This window comes from Erpetoichthys calabaricus, chromosome 17, assembly GCF_900747795.2.
Source record: "Erpetoichthys calabaricus chromosome 17, fErpCal1.3, whole genome shotgun sequence".
Lineage (NCBI taxonomy): Eukaryota > Metazoa > Chordata > Cladistia > Polypteriformes > Polypteridae > Erpetoichthys > Erpetoichthys calabaricus.
Window position 1 is genome coordinate 96341405 of NC_041410.2, and position 26649 is coordinate 96368053.

General features: G+C 44.0%; 2 protein-coding genes across 2 annotated transcripts; one reads left to right on the forward strand and one right to left on the reverse strand.

Moving 5' to 3' along the window:
* Window positions 1-1250: 1250 nt before the first annotated feature.
* Window positions 1251-3890, forward strand: swsap1 (SWIM-type zinc finger 7 associated protein 1). The gene is made up of 2 exons (XM_028822556.2): window positions 1251-1574; window positions 3307-3890. Exons 1-2 carry the CDS (start codon window positions 1293-1295, stop codon window positions 3841-3843), a joined length of 819 nt encoding a protein of 272 aa, XP_028678389.2. The 5' UTR covers window positions 1251-1292; the 3' UTR covers window positions 3844-3890.
* A 3617-nt stretch (window positions 3891-7507) lies between these two features.
* epor (erythropoietin receptor) lies at window positions 7508-26108 on the reverse strand. The gene is made up of 8 exons (XM_028822555.2): window positions 25896-26108; window positions 19431-19560; window positions 18841-19007; window positions 16725-16879; window positions 14280-14433; window positions 12824-12911; window positions 12433-12520; window positions 7508-11231 (listed from the first exon to the last, which is right to left on the reverse strand). Exons 1-8 carry the CDS (start codon window positions 25999-26001, stop codon window positions 10485-10487), a joined length of 1635 nt encoding a protein of 544 aa, XP_028678388.2. The 5' UTR covers window positions 26002-26108; the 3' UTR covers window positions 7508-10484.
* Between the last annotated feature and the right edge of the window lie 541 nt (window positions 26109-26649).

Genomic DNA, 26649 nt, shown 5'->3' on the forward strand with positions numbered 1-26649 from the left:
TGCTTCCTAGTGCTGACCCAATAGATTTTTGCCCATTTCATTGCCCTCTTATTTACCTCGCTGTCCTTAGAATGACTGCTCACTCACACCACGCCACAATGGGGGCTCTGGCAGGCTGGTTCTGAGGCTTCTAATTTGAATATGGAATGCCAGCTCATCGATGACAGGCTGGACTGCTCTAGTAACTGAGGGACCAGAAAAGAAAGGGCACAGGAAACTCTGTTGATTTAACAGACTGTGCACCTCTGCTGTGGCCAGTGATGACATCCAAATCTGTGCTGGGCAAGTAACACCACTTCAAGAGAGGACCACCAAACCAACAAGCTGATTAAGAATGCAGAGTTAGTTATGGGACGCCTTCTGGATCTTCCAGGAGTAAGTAGTGGAGGAGAGAATGAAGACAAAACTGAGGGCCATCATAAACAATGCTGCTCATCCGGTCTTGTAACACACCAGCATGGAAGACCTTCAGTCAAAGAATTATTCTGCAGAAGTATATAAAAAAAACCGTTGGGGCTGCCTTAGAGGTCCAGCAGACGTCTACACCAAGCAATGTCAGGCCAGGGCAAAGAAAACTACATGTGCCACCTGCCATGCCAACAATGGCTTCTTTTCTGTGCTGAGGAGATCCTGTCCACAGTCCATCTGCACGTTGAATAAGGAAATACGTGATGCCCTGTGGGTAACTCTCTTGCATGACATTATTTAAGTTACCAAGTTATTCATTTAGTTATTATTTATTATTTATCTAATGTGGAACGTGTGAAATTCTATTTCCATTGGTAGAAAATTGACATGAAAAAATCTCCCTAATTTTTAAAAATTCGCCCATGTTATATTGTTGGCCCCCCCGTAATTTTCACCATGTCCCCATTTTTAATCCCATGGCCTTGATTTCCTCTGACCTGGCCACCCTGCTCCAGAAGTCCCGCCCCCATTTCCGTCTCACCAGTTCAAGGCCCCACCCCTTGTCTTCCCTGCCGTACAGTCCACCGTGCATCTCTCCGCCTCCCTCGGCAGACGCAAAAGCCTCTGGGCTGCCAGGCTGCTACAATATATTATGCCAAACAAATCTATTAATTATACATTTTATAACGCATTACTAAAGTATAATTCTGCAAACATTTTATGACAAGTGCCATGAAACGAAAATAAAATTTAAAGCCGCTCACCTCAACGATCGCTCTCTTTAACAGCAAGTGCCGCCGCTGCCGGATTGAGGGGGCGGGGAAAAAAAAAGCGCGGGAGCAGACGACGTCGCTGCCCGATGACGTAGTTGTAAACAGTCGGGCATGGCGGCGTTGTTACTGCACTGCCTAAACCGCTCCAGCGTCGGCTCGGTGGACTCCAGCTTGTCGGTGCTCGAGTCTGACTGTGCAAGTGCAAACCAGCCGTCTTCGTGCCTTCTACTGGGGGAGATGGGCAGCGGTAAAACGTCCCTGCTGTTTCTGACGGCTTTACTGGCGGCTTCGGATTTTGGCTTAAAGGTAGTTTTCCTTGCGCCGACCCAGCTGCAGACGCGGCCGCCGTCGCTGCATGGAAGCAGGGGCGCGATGGACCCGCACGGCTTAAAGGTACGGGGAGAGGCCTGCGGGGCGGCATTGGTGAGGACGAAATGCGTGACATTGGAATGTGATTTCTGTGAAGTGAGTGCGGGTTGCTGTTTGTATTTCCAACTTTTATCGCGAAAAGACCTCGTTATTGAAGATTAGCATTACTTTAGGGTTCTCAAAATTCTGTTAGAAGCTGTAATTGTTTATTATGATATTTCTGAAAGTTGTAAGATAAATGTCACGCTGAAGTGGCATCACAAATCTTTATTTCGCACAGTGCTTTGCATTTCTATGGTAGCGCAAGTCCATAAAGTGAGCGGCGTGTCGTGTGACCTGAACACAGATGGCCGTTCCGCCGAGGCTTTCTTACTTCACTGAGGTTTCAGCTTTTGAGAATTTTACGAGCTGCTTTGGTTGGGTGGCACACCTGCACAGTTTGGATTAAAACTGTAAAGCATTCAGTATGGCGTCCTGCCCTTCCTCAGCATCATATTAACTGAACACCGACGTTCAAGTCCCGGCTGCTCCCTGTGTGCAGTTTGCTTGTTCTTCCGGTGTCTGCGTGGCTTTCTTCGGGTGCTCCAGTTTCCTCCCACTGTCACATTACACGACTTCTAGCGACAGAAACATGCTGGGCATGTCAACGTTAGTGACTGTGAGACAACTTTTCAGTTACAGGCGTGTTTGCCTCTTTTTTGTGTTGCCTGATGGAGCCATTGCACCAGTACTGCATGAATTGTTAAGCGGGGCGGTAAGTTCACCCACAATCTCGGCCTTTTTCTCTTTTTTCCATTTTGTTGTAGCATGTAAAATCATGAGACATCAGACAGATGAGCTTCTCTTCTGCTTGTGAGGTCCTCGTCACTGCATTATATGCATTTTAACCCCAGATGACCATTCATTGTGGTTTTTTTTTTTTTGTTCTCACAACCTGCCCCTATAATTAAAGACAAAGTCAGATTTTGTCCTGGCGAGTCTCAGACTAGTTGACACAAGTCTCTGGGCTTGTCTCTTTACACGACTGGCTTCACAGGTGCGTGCCGTTGCCTGCTTCCGACACTCTTAAGATTATGTAAATGAAGGCTACAATTGAAAATTGATGGAAAATTTGACTAATGTGACATGGTCTTTCAGGGGTCATGTGATACTAAATTGGCCCTGATATGCGTAGGGTCTTTCCTGCCTTGCCCCAAGTCCTTGCTGGGATAGGTTTCAGCTTCCCTACGGCCCTGCATTGGATAAGTGGGTTTAAAAAATTAATGGATGGATGAAGAATGTCGAAGTATTAGAGTTACTGCAAATGTGAATGTTCTTACCTGCTTGTTTGACCAACATGCAACAATGTCATGAAGTGTGCTGTTGGCCACCCAGGTCTCTCTCGGGGGTCTTTTCTTCCAGGTCTTGTGTCATATGCGCAGAGGCACTCCAGGTGCATTTCACTTGCACCGTCACCTCATGGCACCTCCCAGCACTGCACACCACAGGTGAAGTCTCTTGAATTGTTTTGGGTAATTTAACGTCGGTTTTATAAAGTGAACCGACTTTCTCACAATCTCGGGGAAATCGTCACTTTCTTTTTAACACCCCAACTGGCATCCCTTCCAGGAGCTCCTCATGCTGCCCTAACTCTGGTTCTTCTCAGGCCTGTATTGGAGTAGGTTGGTGCAATTAATGGATGGCTGTAAGGACCAAGCTTGTTTTGTTTTATTTCTTCTCAGTAATGCATGTGTTTGTCTTTTATGTTTCCTGACAGAGAATTCAGTTTATTTATCCAAGAAAAATGAATGATCTGTTGCAATACATTGCCTCCCTACACAATGAAAAGCACCTTCCCTCGCTCATTGTTGTGGACAAACTTGATGAGTATGTGTACACGGCCAGCGGCGGCAGCCGTCCCCTCCACGCGGTGGCTCGCGTTTGTGCTCTGCTCTTGGACACTGTGAGCTTTGTGGCCCAAAAAAGAGCCTCCACATGTGACAAAGGACCCGGGAAGAAGCCATGTGCCAACTGTCACGTCATTGTGTCATTTAATGTCTCTCAGGCGGCCCCGGAACAGAATCCACAGAAAGATCAGGTGCTCGGAGTCATCGAGCGGTACTTCCCAGTCACATGCTTGATGGACCAAGAATCAGGAAGGGAGGGTCAAAAATCTTGGTGGATTTCCTTTTCTTCAAAGTATGACAAGCACTTGTTAATGATGGCAGGCGAAAAAAGGTGGAGCGTTACTTACAGTCAAAATGGAGAAGTGGAAATATGTGCAGTGTCTTCAGAAAAAGGCGAAAAATCCTAATGCAGTGAAACTATATCCGTACACACAACTGAAAATATTTATATAAATGTGTGTATACTATGCATATATATATATATTCATATACATATATGTACTGTATATATTTGACTGTTTTCTATTGGTTCGTTCTTACTAGATTGGGTGGGATTTTCTCATCTTTCAATAAAATACAAATTAAAAACGCATTCACTTTTTGTGAGGTAAACCTTTAATGTTCCTATTTTTACTCAGTAGGTGGTCAAAGGTGGGCAGACATCCTAGGACTCTTGGCTGCACTGAATGTGTGCCTGTGTGGCAGCAGTTCACCAACAGGCCACCAGGTGTCAGCCTGGAGTCCACTTTACGGAAGACTTACAACTCCTCAGAGTCCCAGGGCATCCTGGGTACTGGTATGTGAGGAGCTGCCAGCTGGGAGTAACTGGCGTACAACCCATGAAAACAGTCTGAGTTCACACCTGGGGCACTGCACTGTGGGGCAGCAGCGTGTCTCCTGAAGTTCTGTTTCGGCTGTGTGAAATCCCGCTGTCCCTGACTTTGACCAAGGTGCCTGTGTTAAACATTTTTTCCATTTTCATGTTAATTGGACCAAACATAACAGGCTGCCCGCTCAGTTTCGGGAGTAAAGGCTTTTGGATATTCTTGTCCTTGTGAAAGCCCACACGCTCGGTTCCAGTGCTTCTCAGGACTGTGATTTCTGATTTTTCACAATTAATATGAAAGGAGGCTGATTGTGGAGTCCTGCGTGTATTACAGTTCTGTTTACCGGTGGTCTTGTTTCAGACATCTGACACTCATGAATGTAAAAGAAATCAAACTCTCAGCGGTGCTCTCTTTGGGTGGAAAGGATAACATAAAACTTTGTGTCTTTATCCTAACACTGTTCTTAAATGATTAGAGGTAGTGGGGTGGTCTTCATTTCCTCCACTTCAGTGCATTGTTTTAGTGGCCCGGACCCCTGCTATGTGGGGTCTTTGTGTTTTCCTCATGTCTGTGTTGTTGTTTCTGTCTCCTCTAACAGTACACTTAAGGTTAACTGGGCCTGCGGTGACTGACGTCGTGTTTATGCCTCCTGCTGCTAAGGTAGGTGGTCCTGGACCCCAAAGTGAAATAAACTGGCTTTGAAGATGTGTGTGTCTATGTATATGAATTATTTATTTCTATAAGGGAATTCATATTTTCTGCTGCCCACTTGGCGTTTCTCTTTTTATATAGTGAAAGGAATGCCACTATTTATATATTTTTTTCTTTCTCGTATTGTTTATAGGCCTGATGATGATGAGGGGAAAAGAACATTTTGGGGGGGGGTTTGGAAAATATAACCTACATGTCCTGAAGACCACCATCATGACAGGTTTATTTGTATCAGAGTTTAAAACAAGGGATGTTAGGTGGGGTTCTGTCCCCCTTCCCTTGTGTCACTTCCACCTTCCTCACTAAATATGTGCTTGTGCCTCTTTACATCCTATGGGGTCTCCATTATGGACCCTCAGCCCACCTTTTACTTCTACTATGCAGCTGCAAGGCTTTGGGCTCATGCTGCTACCTGGTGGATATCACGGGGGATCACACATGTGGGTGACCCTTAAAGGAACTGCAGCTTCCCCATCTGGGTGGTCTCTGCTGCCACCTGAGACTCCACGCTGGGAGGACCCTGGACGCCTTACTGTGAATCAGCGGCGCTCCCACCATGCCGCCCTGATGTTTGATTAACTAGTGAGAGTGACTTGTGTGTGTCTTAAGCCAGCTGCCAGTCATTTTTAAAAAGCTGTTCTCATATTGGCAAACATTATTGTGTGTTTCCAGCCACCTGTTATGAAAACAGAATCATTAAATAATGTTTAGTATCAGTTATTAGTGGAAGGACTTGGCTTTGTTAGGCTGCTTGATGTACTTTTCTTGTTTAAGGCGCAGTAAGCAGCGGCATTTCCTACAGCAGTGTGGTGATCACCGGACCTCTGCGTCTGTCCCCCCCCCCCCCCACCAGGTCTTTGTATTTTCCCTCTTGTTTTTGGATGTGCCCTTTGTTATCTGCAGAGCCCCGCTGCCCTTTCCAGATCTAAAGTCAACCTTCTGCAAGTGCCCGGCGCACAGATAGACTTATCGCGTCCATTCATCCCGCGGTATCGTTGGCGTCTGTTCTGCCCTCAAACAGATGGGTGGGGTTTAACTGAACAACAGGCCACAGAAAGCCAACGTGCCGAGGACAGAGTGGGAAACCCTGGGTGAGCTCGCACAAGTCAACAGCTTTCTGTATTCACAGCCTTGACACTTGAAATGTTTAGAAACTCAGAACTTACAAACTGACGTCTGTTCTTCTTAACACTTTGTTGATTTGTGCCTCGTTTTTCACTTTTGCAGAGTGGAACAAAGCAGACAAGCAGGCTACGAGGCAAATGTGGTCTTGCTTATCATATTCTTTCATGCAGGAAGTTTAAGTACCCAGTAGTGGCCTTTAAACAAATTGTCCGTCATTTTCAAAACTAGTTGTCTACCATATTTATTTGGGAGTTTACAGTTTGAATTTCTTTCTTTCTCTTGCTTTGCCTTCAAATGCAGATTCTTGACCACCGTTTTAGGTTTACAGGGTCACTAAGCTAAGCTGCCCATCTAAGATGAGCTGAAATCGAAGTAATCAACATAGACCTCGGTGTTAACATTTGCAGTGCAACACTGAATATAGTAATAAAATGGACTGCGTTTGTCATTCCAACAGTTGGCTCATCAAAAACATTTTTAATAAGTGTATTAATGCAAATGTTTGACTCGCTCGCTACTGGAATGACAACTGCAGTATGTATGTCTCTGTTACATGCCATTTGGTATAGGATTTGTAAAAGTGGTGTTAATGTTTGTGATGTGCCATCTTGTTGGAATGACAAATGCAGTTTATTTCAAATGTTTGTTGGAGTGACAGGGACACACAGATACAGACACTTAATCTGTTATTAAGGTGGATTGTTGTCACGTGTACAGGAAACAGTGAAATTCTTACTTGTGTGTGGTAATTAACATGCAACTTCGGTACACATACCTTATCTGAAAGCATCTGTCATCTTTGTCACCGCATGAATTCACTGATGTTGGCCCAAGCAAAGGCAGAGCAGGAGCCTGCAAACACAAAGGAAGCCTCCCCACGTGCTGTGTGTGTGTGTAGAGGCCCTAAGGTGTTGAACTATAAATGACAAGGCTAGACGTGCTCTTACTTTACTCATTAACAGGGCTACCCAGTGCTGGACTAAAGCACAGGTGCAATCACTAAATTCCCCAGGGGATCCAAACCGATTCCACCAACTCAACCCTAACCTGTGCCAAGTCCCTAAAATGCCTCCCTCTAATAAAAGTGCGGGTGCCGACACCTTTAAGGTGCCTGTGGGGTTGTTCTGCGCAGAAAGTCAAAGGTGTGGATGCCAGACAAACACATTCAGGCAGAAGTGGCAGGTCGTTCACTTGAGGCTGCACCCCTGCAGTAAATCCTTCACAATGGACGTCAGAACATCCACAACACTCGCCCGCTGGGGCCTCCAGATGTACCTTTTATTTTATTTATTTATTTTTTTGCTCCTTCTTGCTGGGTTGTGCCCGTCCACTGTGCCATAGCTTTGTTTTGTTACGTGCCCAGTGTCCTAGTGCTGTGTGAAAACAGCAATTTAAATACAAAACAATGTATGAAAAGAAGATTGATTTATTAGAAAAATAAAAAGTAGTGATGTATACAAACAAATCATTGTAAAAAAAAAAAATATATATATATATATACACCTATAACAAATTTATTTTCCGCTTATGGATACTCTACATCTACAGGTGCCACATGAGTACAGACTGCCTGTCCACTGTGCCACTAAAGCTTTTGGTTTCAGTCCTCCGTTTTTATCTCAGGCCGTGAATGAACACTCGCGCTGACATCCTTAAAGTGTCTCCATTGACTTACTTGGCTGAGGCGACTTACAACATTATTGATACGACTGGTCGCATTTCTTTTTGGTTTTCCAACCGGAGTACAGGCAGGTGAAGTGACTTGCTGAGGGTCACACGGTGTCAGCGGTGTGAAGTCCAAAGCCTTGACCACTCCACCGCTGTGTTTAATGGTTTGTGCTCACACTGCCCGTCTTCATCCATCCACCCATCTGTTTTCTAGGCAGGAGGTGTGGCGTGGAGGCTAAACCACAAGGGGGCTGTGTGACCCCAGTCAAGGCACTAAACCTGCCTCTGCTTCTCCTCTTAACATTCCATACAAATAATTATAACAAATACTGAAAGCCAACTGCATGAAGGCGTCTGCCAAATCAACAGGGTCAGGGGGACACCCGGCAAAGGGCAGGAACCAATCCTGGCTGAGGTGGCGAGGCACACTGGCACGACAAGCCAATTTAAAGTGTCTCATGAACCTGACGCGTGTGTTAGAATCAGAGAAAAAGCACAAAGGTGACTGTAAAGCAGGGGTGAGCAGATTCAGTCCTGGAGGGCCGCAGTGGTTGCAGGTTTTTGTTCCAGCCCAGTTGCTTAATTAAAAAACAATCGTCAATTATTTAATTTCATGGCTTGCTATTGCTTAACCATGTCAAGTCATTCTAATATCCAAGATTTTTTTTCCTTTCTAAGGATACGATCCAAATGATTTGAAGTCTAAAGCAGATGAGTAATTCTCAGTGCTTCAGTTTTTTCTCTTCACTTTCCTTCCAAGTATTTAATTAAACCCAACAGTGCATGATAAATACACACTGGCGTAAATAGTAACAAGCTAAATGGAGAAATGCTGGTTTCTTTTGTTATTTGCTAATAAGGAGCAATTAAAAACCAAAAGACTACAGCTGTTTAAGACTAAAATAAGCAATAAGGGTTCAAAATCTTAACGAGCGAGACAACTAAAGTGAAGCTGAAGTGTTACTTGAGCAGTAAGGGCTTCTTATTAAGCAATTGGGTTGGAGCAAAAACCTGCAGCCACTGCGGCCCTCCAGGACTGAATCTGCCCACCCCTGCTGTAAAGGAGTATTCCACAGTAGAGACCACCTCCGCTCTTTAGGTTACAAATGCTGCCCCGAATTTAGCAGGTGACACGTTTTTAAAGGGGAGAAACTCATCGGGGTTTTCATTTCAAATAAAAAAGGCCAACGTGTTCCAATTGCGGAAATATGGGGGGGGGTGACATCTAATTAATCGTGTTAAGACAGACGCCTACTCGGGGTGCCTCAAGGAAACGACAGAAAAACGCTGACCTGGTGCCAGTGGTATCCATCACGGTGGGCGCTGTGTGCCTAAGCCAACATGCCACAAGTGTCTGAGCGCGGGGGTTTGGTCACATCTGGGTGCTCCTCCGTGTTCCAGCTGTGGCGTAAACCTCAATGGATGAACGTCTCTGTGCCTGGTGAAGCCGACACATGTGGATTATTTCCTCTTTATTAGTTCGTGGTTATTGATGTGGCTTGTGATAATCGGCTCTGGTGAAATAATGTCTGACCGATTGCTGCTGTAATAATTAATGTATAAAGCAGATGGTATTACAGTAATAACTATTTCTTTTAGAGGATGCTGAATTTATATGTAGCTTGACAAAGCGAATGGAAATGTGAGCACCAAAAAAATAAAGTTCACAAGCGAGAGGGGGCATACTGTTCTTTACACAAAATGTCTTCTATAAAAATCACAGTTCAGGTAGGATTAGACCTTGAAATAATCTTCTAACAGAGTAACCACTAACACTCAGTTTAAAACGAGTATGTACAAGAGTGTGAAGAATTGACGTAAAAAGATGCAAACCGCTGAAAAATACAAAACACGAGAGCTGCCTGTTCATACGAGGACCCGGAGTTCATCAGCAGAACTAGAAGTTGAGACGGTTGTTGTGAACCCACCAGAAGTTTTTTTTTTTGTCCTCCTCTGATTTGGAAGCCCAGCTGAGTGCACATCACATTCTCTGAGCTCGGGGCCAGCAACAAAAATCAGTTTAGTGTCATCTCCTGGTAGAACACAATCCTTTTCTTCCTCCCTCCCGCTGCATGTGTAGTTTGTTTGAACTTTAGCATAGTCTGCAGTTTCGTTTTTTTGTACAAACCTTCCATGCATCTTGGTGTTGTCGGGTCTCCTCATTTATAAAATACACACCAGTGCCGTCCCTCATTATGGTGAAGGGTCCTCTTTACGAAGCGTTGGCAGGTCTGTCTGGACAGAGTTCATGGACGTCACACCCAACTTCAGAAGCGGTGATTGTGTGCCTCTTGGTTTCTGCCGAGGACGGTTAGCTGCCTGCCTGAGTGACTGGCACAGTTGAATGCTGTCATTTGGTTTGCTCAGAATTGCCATTTGGCAAGAAACATCTGACATTCGTGACTGCAAGCTGGCCCACTTGAAATGACCGAACTGCAGCAGGATTTCTCTTAGCTTGCTTTCCTTGGCATTGCCTGTTAGAAATATATGCCAGCTGCATTTGCCATGTTTAAGTCAGTCTTGACAAGGAAGACCTGGAAATAAATGATGCCAAATGATTGACACACCATGCTTGCACGAGGATGTGCGTAAAATTACTGCCATCTCTATTTCTGCTTCGTATTCCACAAGGACTTGTTAACAATTCTGAGACCCATTAATGCCTTCCTAGCCAGTCTCACAGCTGGCATTTCTAGTCTATATGCGTCGGCACATTCTCAGATGTTGGAATACACACAGTGGCTGGGCTCACGAATCACACCAGTAGAGCAAAAATCCATGGGGCTGTAGTCAACTGATATACCAGAATCTGCCATTGTCATGTAATTATAGTCTGGATTCTTTGTAGGCCAGGTTCTGGGGTACAGACGATCACCACTTGGATCGTATACGGCATAGTCAAAGCTCGATCCTGAAGATACCCTGTCCACGGAATGGCTGTGTCTGTTCTGCATTGCCGAGTCTTTATCTGACCCCTCGCAAGAAGCCGTAGAGAAGAGAGTCTGGAGAGGACGTTCTTCCTCGAGAACGTCTTGGCTGCCGGGGTTATGCAGCTGGCTAGCACTGTTTACAAAGGAGTGGCCGAGGGGAATGCTTTGGTTTAGGGTCACATAGACATCTTTGGATTCCAGTGGGGCTTGGTCTCCACTCTCGAGCAGAAACATTCCATTGGACTGAATGAACGGCCAAGGCGCTGTCCTTGCGTCCTCTTGATGGTCTTTTAACTCATTCATAGCTACTTGGCCTTCTGTAAAGGACAATATGTGGCTCCCCTGCTCTTTTTCTTCCTCTTTAGTGCTTAGGAAATACTGTTCATTTTTGGAGGGTTTGGCTGGTACTGGTTTGCTGGTGGGCAGTAGGATGGGCTTGATTTCAGAGAGAACCTCCAAAGATACTGCCACATCTTCAAAGTAGAGGAACGTTGGACTCCACCACAGGTAGGCATTGCTGTGCCCAAGCCATTCCTGGTATGAAAAAAATATACATATATAAGAAAAATAAATGTTACACAGAACAAGGAATATTTAGCAAATAGTGAATGTGTCTACGTGTGATGATATACTGTAGTTTGCTCTTTCTAGATTTTTCTCTTATTTACAGCATCAGCACAAAGCAAGTTGCTCTTACATTTGAGACTTTTTGACCATACGAGTGTGGTACATCTCATGCCCTGTCACATCCGTTTCTGATATACAGCTACAACATTCAGATCCACTTTTGTTTGTACTGTTGTTTATTTTTATCAATTTCCTCTCCCCGCTTTCCCTAAACAGTTGTACTGTTTTGTGTATTTTAATAATTTATTGTTTCTTCAGCAAAACACAAGGATAAGATAAATGTAATGTGGAGTGAGTATCTATCTATGTAATTTTGTGATCCTGCCAACTATACTAAAATGAATATCTATGTAATTGTGTGATCCTGCCGACTATACTAAAATGAATATCTATCATATAGTGCCTTTCTATCTATCTAATCCTGCCAACTACACTAAAATCTGTAATCTTGTGATCCTGCCGACTATACTAAAATATCTATCTAATCCTTTCTTTCCTATCTAATCTTATTTCTTAATTAGAAGACATTTCTGCCTGTTAATGAAACTTGGCATTTGGCTAAGGAGCTTACGTCTGCTCTCACTGTGCAGCACAGTAACTCTCTACCTATCTGATTTTGTGTGAGAAAATCAATGAAATGTTCCATGGATCAAAGGAAATCTTGCCCATCTGTGCACTGTGGTTTTTATTTTATTTCAGAATTCTAAAAACAGCTGCTTTATGATGAACACAGACTGGTGCTTATGGTGCCTGCTTAGCGGAGCGTCTGTCTTCTCACAGGCCCTGTACATACGCGTACATTTCACAAATTATAGCATGTGATGTTAAAGAAGACAGCTGGGACGCGTCATCTTGATAGACAGTAAAGGAGAAGTGACCATAGAGATGTGACTTCAAATTAAAAATATATTGGTTGGATAAAAACCAAATTTGCTAAGTAGCTTTAAGGTTCCATGTTGTAGATACACAGCCCAGGTGACCAGATGATCTACAGTATGGTGGTGCAGGTGTGCATGAAGAATGTGCTGCTAATGTAAAGTGGTACTCCATCAGCGCCCAGTCCATGTGTAAAGTGCCCCGTCCTGCATGGCGTACTGCGTCTGCGTACCTGGAAGTTGCCTTTATAAACGGTGAACAGCCCTGCAAACTTGTTTTCTGGAGTGGGAATCAGAGGCCACATTTTCTTCAACAAAAACCTTGAAAAGAAAAAACTCACTTTAGCAGTAGAATACGACCGAGTGTGGCTTTGACATTCTGTTTGTTTTCAGAATACACCCGTGAAGCACATTTTAATTTGATAAAAGGTGTATAAATGACAAAGTTAACTGGCTGGTCTTTAGTAGTACTTTAGTTAGAGAGTGGGCTGTGTTTCATTTAACAGACATTAGTATAAGTAAAACAGCTTTAAAAAATTAAAATGCATTTTCTTAACAAATAAAAAAAAAAGCGGAGGATTAGTTTTAAGTAATTACAACACAAGAGTTCAGTCCTTGATGTACCTTCGATGTGACAGGAAAGTGGTGATGAACAGGACCAGCAGGATAAGCAACAAAATCAAACTCAGTGACAGGATTAATGGATCGACATCTAAAGGCCAAAAACAGGGGAGAAAATCATGAAGATGTTTTAGTTTAAAAAAATAACAAATTGGTAAAAGCAAACAATCGCCAGTCGCAGGGGCCGTCAACCTCTCCTTGGTGTCGTGTGCTCCACTGTCACTCCGCGTGCCGACAGAATTCTACCAGTTTTGTTTTATATGGTATCAGAATTAGTTTGGTTACAATGGCCTTCAAACGTATAAATTTATTGCTCGGTCAACATTTTAAAATACACAGAATCACATGTGAAGTGAAGGTTTTGTCAAATTTTTTCATAACTACTTTCGGGGGCTTTATTTTTGGTTCCAATTATTTGACTAAAACAAGTAGTTTGTTCCTCAAAGCCCTCTTTATAGCTTCACTTTCTCATCAGAGTTTTTAAACGTGGACTTTTGTCTAGTTTGATGATGATGATGTCTTGACGTACGACACATGACACTTTCACAGCCTAACGCACACACGATCCTTTTGTTGTACAAATCATATCCACTCTTGTAGGAGTCTTGAAAAGAGTGAAAGTCAACTTTTTGTCTTTCAGGAGTCCTTTTAGGGCAGAATATTACGTAATAATAACGAATGCGCCACCACCTGCACTGAGCACATGCTTTACCTTTACGTGAGAGTCGCACGTGCAGCACGTAGGTGAGGGTGTGAATGTGTGCGCCGTCATTAAAATAGATCTTGTACTCTAGTTCAGGCCAATCAGAGTGCCATTGAAAATCGTGCCCTAGGTTGCCAGCCCCTGCCCTGCTGCTTTTTCTACTCTCCTCCCATTAGCGTAACCTGCTCGTAAAGACTGGCAAAGCAAATGGCGTGCTGATTGCCTTACTATTATTATTATTATTATTATCCGTGTGTAAAGTTCACTGAGCAGCTATCAGTTTCTCCATATTGTGTGCTAAATGAAGATCTTCTTATGAAGTAACTGATACCACACTTCATCTAGAAAACGCTCCGGCCCCCTGCACTCCAGACTACACAATGGATGAATGACATGAGGCGTTTCAAACATGGACACCCACACATTCCTCCAGTTTGGTTTTATTCAATACAGCAGAAGATAATTTCGCTGAATGCTCGCAGTTCAACGTGGTCTTCCTCTTCCCTCTTGTTGTTCTGCTACAGGACTAACTGTGGACTTCAGAAGTGTGCTGCTTGACTGCACGTAGTATTTTACTAACTGCTGTAGACATTACAGTCCGCACCTTTAATGAGCAAACTCTCAAAAAGGACAAACCTCCTGACCAATAGTGAGGGCTTTGGAAGAAGACCGTGTAGATACAGATCTAGAAAGACCACCTTACAGACTGCAGCCTTTTCAATGCAATTATCAAGCAGAATAGCTGAACGTTCTCACCTGATGGAGTTTCTAAAGAGACCTCTCTGGACCAGGCACTCCAGGAGCCATTAAAGGACTGCGAGTCTAGTTTGGACCTGATGTGAATCACATAACGTGTCCACGGCTTGAGGTTATTCAAGACATAGTACTTATTCTCATTGACTATCACCGTCTGTAATAATAAGAACAACAACAATAATAATTATTATAATAGTCCTTTTAAACACTGAAAGTTCACAGTTTGTGCACTAAGCACTCATTTATTTGTTTAAAGCAACAGGCCCTGCCACCTGAGATTGTCCTTGTGCTTAGAGCCGCGTCCTCCGGTCCAAAGCCGTTGTTTTACCAACTGTGGAAGAACACATTTAGGGTAACATAGCATTCATCTCAAAGAAATAGCATAAAGGCTTAATGAAGCCTGTTCAGGCACACCAGGAAACCAAATAACGGTCAAGTGAACAACAAAATGTACGCTGAAACGTAAGAATTGGTTTAGGAAAAATACTGAGATGGTCAAGTAAATATAGAAGGTACCAGAAGAAAGGGCGATGGAATATAGAAAATGAACTGAAGGAGGACAAGAGGTGGCTACGAAATCAGCAGATGTCCTCTGCACAACCAGAATGGACAGTTGTTATAAGCACAGAAATTTCAAAAGGTGGCAGTTCATCTCAAAAGGTATAAGAAGAAGAACCAGAATCTTGTATATAAACGTCTACGTGTGGAACTGTGTGTGTCTGTTTGTCCAGCCCGAAAGTGAGCGGTGGATTCGGAGTGAGGGCTTCACCTCCGAGGAAACAGAAAACTCCCTCAGCCACTAATAACACAAGCGAGGCCAGCACAACAGCAAAACGAAACCTCAGAAGAAAGACAAAGTCGCTTAGCTGCTGACATCGGCACATCGGTATCCCTTTAACTTTTCCTCCCGCCGCTAATAACACAAGCGAGGTGAGCACGTCAGCAAAATGAAGAGAGACGCCCAGAGCCGTTCCTTTCAATTGCCTGACGTCTCTACATTTCAGTTTTGTTTTTCACTATTTCAATAGTTTTTAGGACCCTGGGCTTTTAACAGCACAGCTAGTAGAACAGAACAGACTCGTACTGTAAACCAACGAACAAACCAGCCAGAGTAACACGTATGCACTGACTGACACGGCATGCAAATTCAGTAGTTTATAACATGAACCTCAGTTCATGGTTATTCTGACCAGGCTGTAACGGACCGTTTTTGATGAACGCTCCCTCGAAGGCATTTTGCTGAGGAGTAATTAAAAGATACCATGCACACCTTCATGACTCCTGATTTAATTGTCACCATTTCTTTATTATGTCACCTCTTAATCTCTGCTTTATTGACAAAAATAGGCTTTACCTGCAAAAAAGTTCATTTAAAAGATGTTTTGGTAGCTACTTGATTTCAGTTAAAAACTGCTTAGTCCAATCAAATCTTATTTAATTTAAGAAGCTATGAAATTCATTGTTTCTATGACATAGCGAGCCTCTGGTGTTCCACAGTGAATATTACTGTAATTCTGTATTACTCTGAATTGTAAAGGATCTTTACGGGAGTGTCTTATAAAGACGCCATTTCATACTTTAATAGTAACGTCTCATGAATGTTTGTTTGCAGCAAGTCTGAAGTTTTAAGCCACTTGTTTATAGAGAGAAGTCGAGCAAAATGACCCCTTTGATTGGTGAACTAAGAAGATTTACAATATGAAGGCTTTGGAGGCAACTCAGGTACATCTCACCTGAAGAAGGGGCCTGACTGCCTCAGACTCGCAGATCTTTGTAGTTCGCCAGTCAAAGGGGGGGTCATTCTGCTTGACGTCTCACTACGTCCATGACGGCTAACAGGGTACAACACCCCAGCACTACAGACACACAAGACACTGAAATGTACCGCTTACTGCGTGGAATTGAAGACCTGGTGGAAGAAACTGACACACATGGACAGCAACATCTTCTTCTTAATGAAATGCAAAAAAGGAAAATCTTATCCCGAAAGGCATCATGACATTTAAGACGTCTCACTTCAAGGTTTTCCATACACACAGGGAACTCCAGTCTGTGTGTGACATCTCGGCCGACTGCCTCAGACTCGCAGATCTTTGTAGTTCGCCAGTCAAAGGGGTCGTTCTGCTTGACGTCTCACTACGTCCATGACGGCTAACAGGGTACAACACCCCAGCACTACAAGCCACTTGTTTGGAATTTCTAAACATGACACATATTTTCCTGCGCCACATTGAGTCAATAAGTAACAGGAAGGCCGATTTCCTTTAGTTATCACACGGTACGCACATTTAATCAAAGGAAGGCCACGTGATTCAATAGCCTGTTTGCAGTTCATTTTTTAAAACTCTTCATTCATAATAAGTAAGATAATAATAAATGTAAAAATCCAGGGGAAGGCAAAAACATTTTAATATGGTGCACCCGAATCCAAAAAGATGATGTTACCTTTCGCTGGTCAGATCCCAAAGGAGCGTAACTGACTTCATACTTAAGGTAAACATCTGAATGAATAAAGTCCGCTTTCTGAAGCCACTTCACGTAGAGCTGCCCCGCTTTTCCTGTCTGAATAACTGTCACGTTGGTCGGGGGATCAAGAAGCACTGTGCCAAAAAAAAAGTTATAAAGTTCAAGTACACTTCAAACATTAACACGGTCCAAAAACATACTGTGGTACAATTAGTCAACTATACAGCCCCCCACCTGCGGACCACCGGTGTGTGCATTTACCAAGGAGGACAGTGCCGCCACGTTCTCAGTATCGTGGATGGCAACCGCAGATTGTTGTGAAAATGAAGGTGTTTAACGGCCTCCCTCCTGAATTACAGTGCAGTGCGACGGTCTCCTCCGGGGTGAACGTTGTATAAAATAGATTTGCTTTTCTAACAAAGCCAACAGATGTGTTTGGTATTTTATAATTCTAGATTAAGGAACTCTCTCAGGTCTTGTTCAGAAAGCGGACCCCATCTCCTTCTTGTTGTTTGTTTTAGGCTCGCCTGCCCCCCAACTACAAACCCTGAACTTGAGGTTCGTGGGGGGGTGAGGCTGGGTACACCAGGGTCCCTAATCTTAAAAACCAGTGGCATCCGCTTTCTGAACAAGAGCCGCTCTCGCTTTTCTTTTCATTAGGATGTTAGAAACATTTTGACAAGAACAAGTCATTCAGCTGCCTCGCAGTAAGGAGACCTGGGTTCACTTCCTGGGTCCTCCCTGTGTGCAGTTTGCATGTTCTCCCCGTGTCTGCGTGGGTTTCCTCCCACAGTCCAAAGACATGCAGGTTAGGTGGATTGGCGATTCTAAATTGGCCTTAGTGTGTGCTTGGTGTGTTTGTGTGTGTCCTGCAGTGGGTTGGCACCCTGCCCGGGATTGGTTCCCTGCCTTGTGCCCTGTGGTGGCTGGGATTGGCTCCAGCAGACCCCCGTGACCCTGTGTTTGGATTCAGCGGGTTGGAAAATGGATGGATGGATGGAAGTCATTCAGCCCCACAAAGTCGCCAATCCTGCCCACCTAACATAAGAAAAGAAAGAAACCGACGACAAATCTGTAAGAATCTCTATTCAGATTTAGAAATGTTGCCAGCTTTTCAAACTGTTTTTAATACAAGAGCGACTGCAAATTAAAAAGCTGTTGTATCCACACTGGGAGCACCAAGTAGTCAAAGCAAAGTTTCAGTTAAGTAAAAAATTCATATAATAGTAGGATTTGGACTTTAGCCTGCAGAAACAACTTGTAAACACACACACACACACACACCAGGGACACACTGTAGACCCCTGTGTGTTTTTACTAGTTCACTTTATTTAGTTCAGGGGTCCTCAGTCCCAGTCCTGGAGGGCCGCAGTGGCTGCAGGTTTTTGTTCTTAACTAGAAAGCAATTCTTGCCAATAATTTAATTTCATGGCCGGTTGCTGCTTTAACTCTGCCATGTCGGCTCGTTCTCATCTCCTCGATTTTTCTTCCCGTTTCTAAGGATGTCATCCAAATGATTTGAAGGCTAAAATGGAGGAGTGACACTCAGTGCTTCACTTTCCTTCCAAGTATTTAATTAAACCCAATAGTGCAGGATAAATACGCACAGGGGTGTGAATCGAGAAGTGCTGCTCTCTTTGGTCATTTGCATGTTATTGTTAATTAGGAGCAAACTTCAATCCGAGAATACGGCCGTTTGAGACTAAAATAAGCAGTAAGGGTTCAAGCGAGACCCACTCAAGTGGAGCAGAAGTGTCACTTGAGCAATAAGGGATTCTTATTAAGCAGTTGGGTTGGAACAAAAACCTGCGGCCCCCCAGGACCGTGATTGAGGGTCTTCCTCAGTCAAAGTGTCCTGTAATCAGAGGCTCAAATGACATCACCTTATTTGTACACTTAATCTGAATATCAGGAAAGTGGAGGACGTGTTTATTTGATGAATACATGAGTTTAAATAAGTTTTGATGACAAAATGCTCAACTGTTTTGTACTAAAGTATTGGATTCTATAGAAAGTCGTGAGGCAATCTGAAGAATCAACATGAAGTATCACCGAAGTGTGTCTACTACTGCTGAAGGTAATCTGCAGTTCTTACCAACTTGATCGACGTAAATTTGTCTTCTGCGTTGTTCTGCGTTGCCTCTGTTCACCACAATATCCATCAGGGTGAAGGAGAAAACATTATAAATGAAGCAGAGGTAACGCGTCTTGTTGTCGGCAAGACGATGAAGAGTCAGGTTGCATGTACAAGCATCTTCATTTCTGTAAAGATAATTGAATTTTACTAAAGTCTATAAAACAAATGACGCACACAGCTGCTTCTCACGATACCCACAAGAGCATTTCGTAAATTGAAATCTTTCAGGAGACGTTTCAGTTTATCATGCAAAGATGGCCGTAACTCTTCAGCTCGGTGTGTAAACCTGAGGAACTCACTTAGCCTGACAGTCCTGTCTGTTCATCTGTCCGTGAAGAGCACTTTAGCTTGGAATTCTACAAGAAAAGACCGACTGACTGATCGACATCTGGACCTACACGTTGTTTTTGTTCATGTTAAGCAGAGGCAAGACGTATTTATGAAGAATACGTAAATCAGAATAAAATGCAGTCGAAATATAAACACTGCTTAGTGTTTAATGAGTCAATGAAGCCGCGCCATTAAAACAGACGAACGGCGTTACTCACTCGTATTTATAATAGAAGGAGAAGCTGTCTGTGCTGAATGGAGAACTTTCATCCCAGAAGCAGATGAGGTGTTTCAGGTCCTCTGTGAAGCACTTGGGGTCTTCTGGTTCCACAGCCAGCAATACTGCAGCTAGGAGAGAGAAAGAGCAGCAAAGATGAAAGAACATTTGGGAGAGGGAGAAAAATATTAGAACGTTACAACACCGGGCAGTTTACAAAGCAATGAAAATGATCTGTGGGAATTGCTTCTGATGCTAAATGACAAGCCTGCTGCTGTTCTTCTACACATACAGGGGTGTCCAACTCGGGGCCTGGTGGGCCGCAGGTATTAATTCTCACCCTTTTTCCTAATCAGTGCCCAGTTTTCACTACCAATTAACTTCCTTTTTCCCTGTTTTTAAGGACTCGGCTCTCTGAATTGATTCCTTTCTTCATTAAATGACAGCCAAACAGAAATGAGACGTGAAACGAGCCGACAGGTGAGCAGCTAAACTGGGATTTCAAACTCCAGCCAGTCTCTTAATGAGAAGCCAATTCTAGCTGTTAATTAAAGCCGTTATTTAATTCCATGGCGTGTTGCTGCTCTCATTCTGACACAACTGTTGATTTGTCAAGATGTTTTGGTGACCTGAGCAGATCAGCCTTACTGAGACCGTCACCTTTCTTTGTTTTCAGATATTGTGTGATGGGCGCAGGTGAGCTGGTCACGTTTTGTGCCTCGTTATTGTTTGGCTGCTAATTAAGGAAAAGGAGACAACTAAGGGGGGGGGGGGGTCACGTTAATTAAAATGAAGGCAAAAGAAGTGAATTAGCAGTCAAAACTGGTCACTGATGAAGAACACGGTTAGAATGTCACTGCGGCCCACCAGGACTGGAGTTCGACACCCGTGGTGTACAGTAAGTGCACAACCAACGCCTACTCTTGTGTGTGTAACAACATAAAACAGCCGACTGAGAAGAACGAGCATCACGTGGTTGGCGTGCGCCGTATCCTGGTAAGTGGCTTTTACATACGAGGCCAAGTTGACTTTTATTTACATTATTTTTATTCTTTTTTACAGGGAAGTCCTATCAGTGTTTGCCTCACATTTCTGTCCAATGTTCTAAGACGGCTGAACAAGAATTTACTTTATTGTTGGTTTGTTTCGTCTGCTCATCCCCTTTAAGTGACTTTGAGAAATGTAACCAGGAATGACAGATTTCTGAAAGTACTTTACAAGTGACAGACAGCTGAGTGATAAATAAAAAGAATAAAAGATCTTCGAGGATCTGTACAACACTGTTTCAAAACCTGGCAGGATCTAATCAATCACATTTTAGAATAGGCCTTTAACTTGAGGAAGCGGATCCTCTCCCCTCTTTTATTATTCCATTTATTTGTATTCATTTGTCTAATTGCTTATCTTTACTAGTTTGACTAGTCGATTTGTTTCAAAGCAAAACTTGACTTGCTTGTATGGAATGTTCTTTGATTTTAATAAAATCAGTCAGTCAGTCAGTCATCGTCCAACCCGCTATATCCTAACTACAGGCTCACGGGGGTCTGCTGGAGCCAATCCCAGCCAGCTCAGGGTGCAAGGCAGGAATAAATCCTGGGCAGGGCACACACACACCAAGCACAATTTAGGATGGCCAATCCACCTAACCTGCATGTCTTTGGACTGTGGGAGGAAACCCACGCAGGCACGGGGAGAACATGCAAACTCCACGCAGGGAGGACCCACTTAAAATGTTAAAAAAAATTTTGTTTGTGTCCTGCCACAGGACATCTGGATGAGTCGAGTTTTAAGACCCTTGACTTTGTATGTCTTCTCTCTTTTTGAGTTACAGAATATCCGATACTCGCTCCTAATGGCTGTTTCTCACTAACTGATCCACAGAGTGGGAGTTTTGTTTTCTCCACTCAAGCATCGCTTTTCATTACTTTACAGGAGTCAGAATTTTTAGTTTATGAACTGTAAACCTGTGAATATTGTGGTTAACCACACGTGTCACAGCCAAGGCCATTGTTACCATTGCATGCTGTAGAAACGACCAACCAACTTACCGATCAGAGCACCAAATCAATAAGCGCCTTTTATCACAAAATCTCACTGCACTTTAAAGAAATGAGCCGGCTGTGCAGAGAGCATAGAAAGGGGCCCGTCTCTTATCGACTAAACATTAAGGCTGATATCTCAAGTGGAGGTTAAGGCCTGCAAGAACAGCTACGTATGTCTCAAGACATGAGAAGATCTGAAAAGAAAGCAGTAACATTCAAGATGAACGTGCATGTTGTGGTCGGGCAGCCCCTTTGGGTACAATGAGGATTTTATTTAGAGTTACACTGCACCTTCAAATGGGCGATACAGTAATGGGGAAAAGATCTGGTGAAACCTTCTCTGGGGCATTTAGGGCAACACATCATAGCCAAAATAAAGAGACCTGCAAAAACATCAGAGTGACGGGAGAGCTGAGGGCTTAACACGGGACAAAGGGGTCAACCTGAGGGTTGGCAAATGTAGAACTGGGGAAAATGGCAGAGCCTCTTCACACCAGTGATTGATAACACACACTGGGCCAAGGCACAGGCACAGGCAATATGGACAGTTTAACTCTTTCAGGGCGGATGTCGACTTTTGTTGAGGATGGATATCGGGCAGAGGGGGCGAAAGAAAGCTGTAAATGTTGATCAAACTCACCGTTACGTTCTAGGTAGTCTCTCTGCTCAGAGGACGGTTAGACTCATTGACTTGACAATGAAACCCTGCGTGTGTGAGAGCAGCGTAGAGTAAGCAACGTCTAGAATGGAATGAACATCAGGCGAGAGAGCGAAGCAAATGCAAAAGCAAAACACTCTGTGCATATTATTTCTTTCTTTATTTTTTTGCATATTATTGCTGAATCGGACTCTAACTTATCAAACTCTGATTTTGATACAAGTGATCTGAAGATCGAAAACGAAAGTCAGGTGCCTGCATCAGCTGATCGTAGTGCTGGACGCTGGAAGGACTACACAGACATGGTGGACAGTACGGAGTAGCAGCCACTCGAGTACTTCAACGAGTGATGGGAGAAACACACATGTAATAAGTATGTGAATATGAATACCGTAGTGACAACATAAGTATGTTATATTGATTTACGCGTGAAACCATTACTTTGTGTGTAAAAGTTTTTTGGAAAAATACTCGGCCCTACGACAAAAGGAGGAAAAAATAATTAGTCCTAAAAGAGTTAAAGAAGGCTTGTAGTCACGTCCCGTACGACAGAAGGTTTGTCTGCTGTGTGAGGCCTTCTCTACTGTATGCTTCCTGCAAACATCTACTGCACTGGGTGTCTGTCTGTCTGTGTGTGTGTGTTTGGTTTTGCGCTCTTATTGAATCTAATGAGGAGTGTGACCTGGACAATGGCAGACGAGCCAGTGCCGGGTGAATCGCCTGTGTAAGAACACCATAAAGTGAATTTCCCCTTGGGATTAATAAAGTATCTATCTATCTATCTATCTATCTAAAGAATGAAGAGCAAGTGTTTACTTGAACCCCTCCACACACACACACACACACACACAGAGGGTCGTGTCCAAAAGCACATCAGTGTAAGAGCAGAGCCGTCCTGTGACATCACGGAGGCAGCAGGGAGGTCTGCGTTTACGAGATAAGCAGGACAGTCTCTGTGTGTGGGGGCAGGACAGTCGGGAGGAACGTGCAGAAAGGGTTTTTACTTATAAACAAACCAAACTTTAAAATGTACACCCACATGACTTATAAACGTGTAAAAACAAGCCTTACATAAAATACTGCATCTCCATTACTGCGTTATCAGTATTACAGTCTTGGAGGGCGGAATGATACGTTTATACCAACACACTCTCAGAGGAGAAGGTCTGGTGAAAGACGCTCATAAAAGAAACAAAATGATGCCGTGCTGAGGGACTGAAGGGACATGGGCACTGACAACTGAAGAAAGTGGATGCCAAGGCCGACTTTGGGCAAAACCCAAAGGTTTAAAAGAGCACGTGTGGCGCTAAGCCGCGATCCCAGCTCCATGAGAGACCAACCACAGGAAGCCTCGAGTGCCAGGAGGGCATTTATCTGGCAACTTTAAAAAGGGGGCATCACAAGACCTGAAACAAACAGGAAAATCAGGCTGTGGCCCTCCTAAACGGCAGTGAATAACTCGCCATGGAAGAAGTAAAGACAAACGAGACGTTCAAAGAAAGGCAGGGATTCATCTTTGATTCCAAACAACAAAATGCGTTTTTCCATGGATAGCTGCCAAGCAGAAGGCTACCCGATAGATAGATAGATAGATAGGAAAGGCATTATATAATAGATAGATACTTTACTAATCCCAAGGGGAAATTCCCATACTCCAGCAGCAGCATACTGATATAAACAATATTAAATTAAAGAGTGATAACAATGCAGGTATAACAGACAATAACTTTTTATAATGTTAACGTTTACTTTTTACAATCTTGAAGGGTAGAATGATTCGTTTATCCCAACACATTCTCAGAGGAGAACGTCTGGTGAAAGATGTCCATTGAGGGCCGATTAAAAGAATTGTGCCCTGGTTATTTCCCTTGTGGAGTCCATATGTTCTCCATGGAGCTGCAGGTTTTTCCTCACATCTCCCAAATGTCCATTTCAGGCTAATTGGCAGCTCTACATGGACCCCAAAACAGGGCACAGTTTTTAAACCCATCATACTGCATCTCTGAGGCGGCAGCACTAACCACTGTTCCTCCCTAATATAATCAAATGGCGTGCAAATTAGAAAGGATGGGGGCAAGACAATTATTCATTCTGTAAGATATCTTTCAGATTTATTAAAAACGTACTTTTTCCAACTTGAAGATGGCACTTTTTCAGGTATATTTAAGATTATATGAAAATTCCATCTGCATGGTAGGTAGGAGCGTGACCTTACAGCGCCCTGGGCCCTCGATCATTTCTTAACGAAGGTTCCATTCATTGTGGACGTCACGCTCTCTAAAGACGCTCCCAGAATGATTAGCAACGGTGAACTTGCTCAGTGTTACGTGAATGTGCCCGGTGGTGGGCTGACATCCAAGTAGTTTTGTGTTTAACTAATGTTATATTTTAAGTGCACACAGGTTTTCTTCGATGTATTTTGCTTTGAATTTAAACACAGGGCTGGGCTTATTTTACAACAGTGGGCATCACACTTGCCATTGAGGAGCCACACTTGCTGCCGGTTTTCATGCCAGTCTGTTACACTAATGTTACTCATCACCTCTCACTAAAGCCCTTCTTCAGTTAGGTATCTTATATTTAAACTTCTCTGATCGATTTCTATTATTCTGCAGGAATCTGCTGCGAACAATTTTGTGACATGAGAGCGAGCTGAACACAGCAGGTGCTTCAGTCAACTTCAGCAGCTCCAAACGAGAAGTTCATTCTATCTGGGGGGTTAGGAAAAAACAAACAAAACGTGAAAATATACAATAAAATAAAGAAAAGGGACGATTTTATACGTAGGATACGTGGAACCCTTTTCAGTTTTTGCTGAGCTCCTCTTTCCCATTAAACTTCTAATTGCTGAAGGTACGTCTGGTCTCGGGTCACGTTGTTCTTATTCTGCATTGTAAGCTGGTCATTCTTTGTAAAGAATTCAGGTGCAGGGTAATTAATGTGAAGAAATTAAGGTGAAGAAAGGATGGGGATGTAAAAACACACAAAGTTGAACATCCATCCATCCATCCATTTTCCAACCCGCTGAATCCGAACACAGGGTCATGGGGGTCTGCTGGAGCCAATCCCAGCCAACACAGGGCACAAGGCAGGAACCAATCCCAGGCAGGGTGCCAACCCACCACAGGACACACACAAACACACCAAGCACACACTAGGGCCAAGTTTAGAATCGCCAATCCACCTAACCAGCATGTCTTTGGACTGTGAGAGGAAACCCACACAGACACGGGGAGAAAATGCAAACTCCATGCAGGGAGGACCTGGGAAGTGAACCCCAGGTCTCCCAACTGTGAGGCAGCAGCGCTACCACTGCGCCACCATGCCGCCCCAAAGTTGAACACTGAAATGAAAAAAATACTAAATTGGCAAACACAACTGTAGTTTGTAAAACTAAGGTTCTTATAAAAAAAAATATAATGTCCCACTTCTGTCCTCGTCAACCCGAGTGTCTTGTACTCCTGGAGAAACATGAGAGTGATCAATGCACGGTGTCCTTTCTTATTAAGGCATTTTGTCTTAGCGTTTACTGCGAATAAAACGAACGCTGGCCACGAAGTCCGGCAATGCCGTTTCTTTAATTATGGGATTCCAGTCGCCTCACTCTTTCTAAATGATGTCATTTCTTCTTTTTATTTGCATCTTTTATTTGAAATGAACGTGGTGGTCTTGTAAAGGTGGGCTTTGCAAGGTATTAATCCGTTAAGCACGAACTAACTCCCGTCACACGCTCATGCAGACCCGGACCTCAAGGCGCACTGCCTACCTTTGCTCTCCACGGCATCGTTGTAGTTCAGTTCAAGAGCTTGGGTATCCCAGGGGAAGCACACTGAACTCCACGCCACGAGGAACCAGAGGACCCCGTTAATCATCGTCGTTGAGGTGTCAGAGAAGAGCGCGGGGTCGCGTGCGGCATCGCTCGGGAGGTTAGAGGCCACTGTGAAGAGGACGGAGTGGCGCGCGCGCGCCTGAGTCTCCGAGGGAAACGCGCGCCAAGCGAGAAAGGGGGCGTGTGCGTCAGGCGGTCGAGCGGGAGAGGCTCGGGCAGGACACGCGTAACGTAAGTAAAGCGAGCATCGGCTTCTGTTTACAAAGTGAACGCGCACACTGGGACCGAGGAGGGAGGGGCGGGGGCTGTGTGCGTGCGCGTGCGTGTGTTTTAGGAGTTTGGGGGTCTGCCCCGGGCTAGTCAGGCCAATTCTTGCGGAGACAGAGCCGGACACAGCAGGTGCTAAAAGCGACACTTATTCCCGTACTTACTTTGACAAAGTGTCTTTCTTTACGAATTAAGTTTTTGTCAACGAGACTGATACGAATATCCCTGTGCTCTGGGACCGCCAAGCTTAGGCCCAGGGGTCCAGTCCAAGAGCAGAGTGAAGTAAGCAGCACAGTGGCGGGGTCTTCAGTTACAAAACTCACGTGCCCACAGTATACCAGTAGACACTTCCAGCACAAGTCTTGGGGCTTCGTGTCCAGAACGCACGTGGATTGCAGTGGTCACGTACACTTACAATATTCAA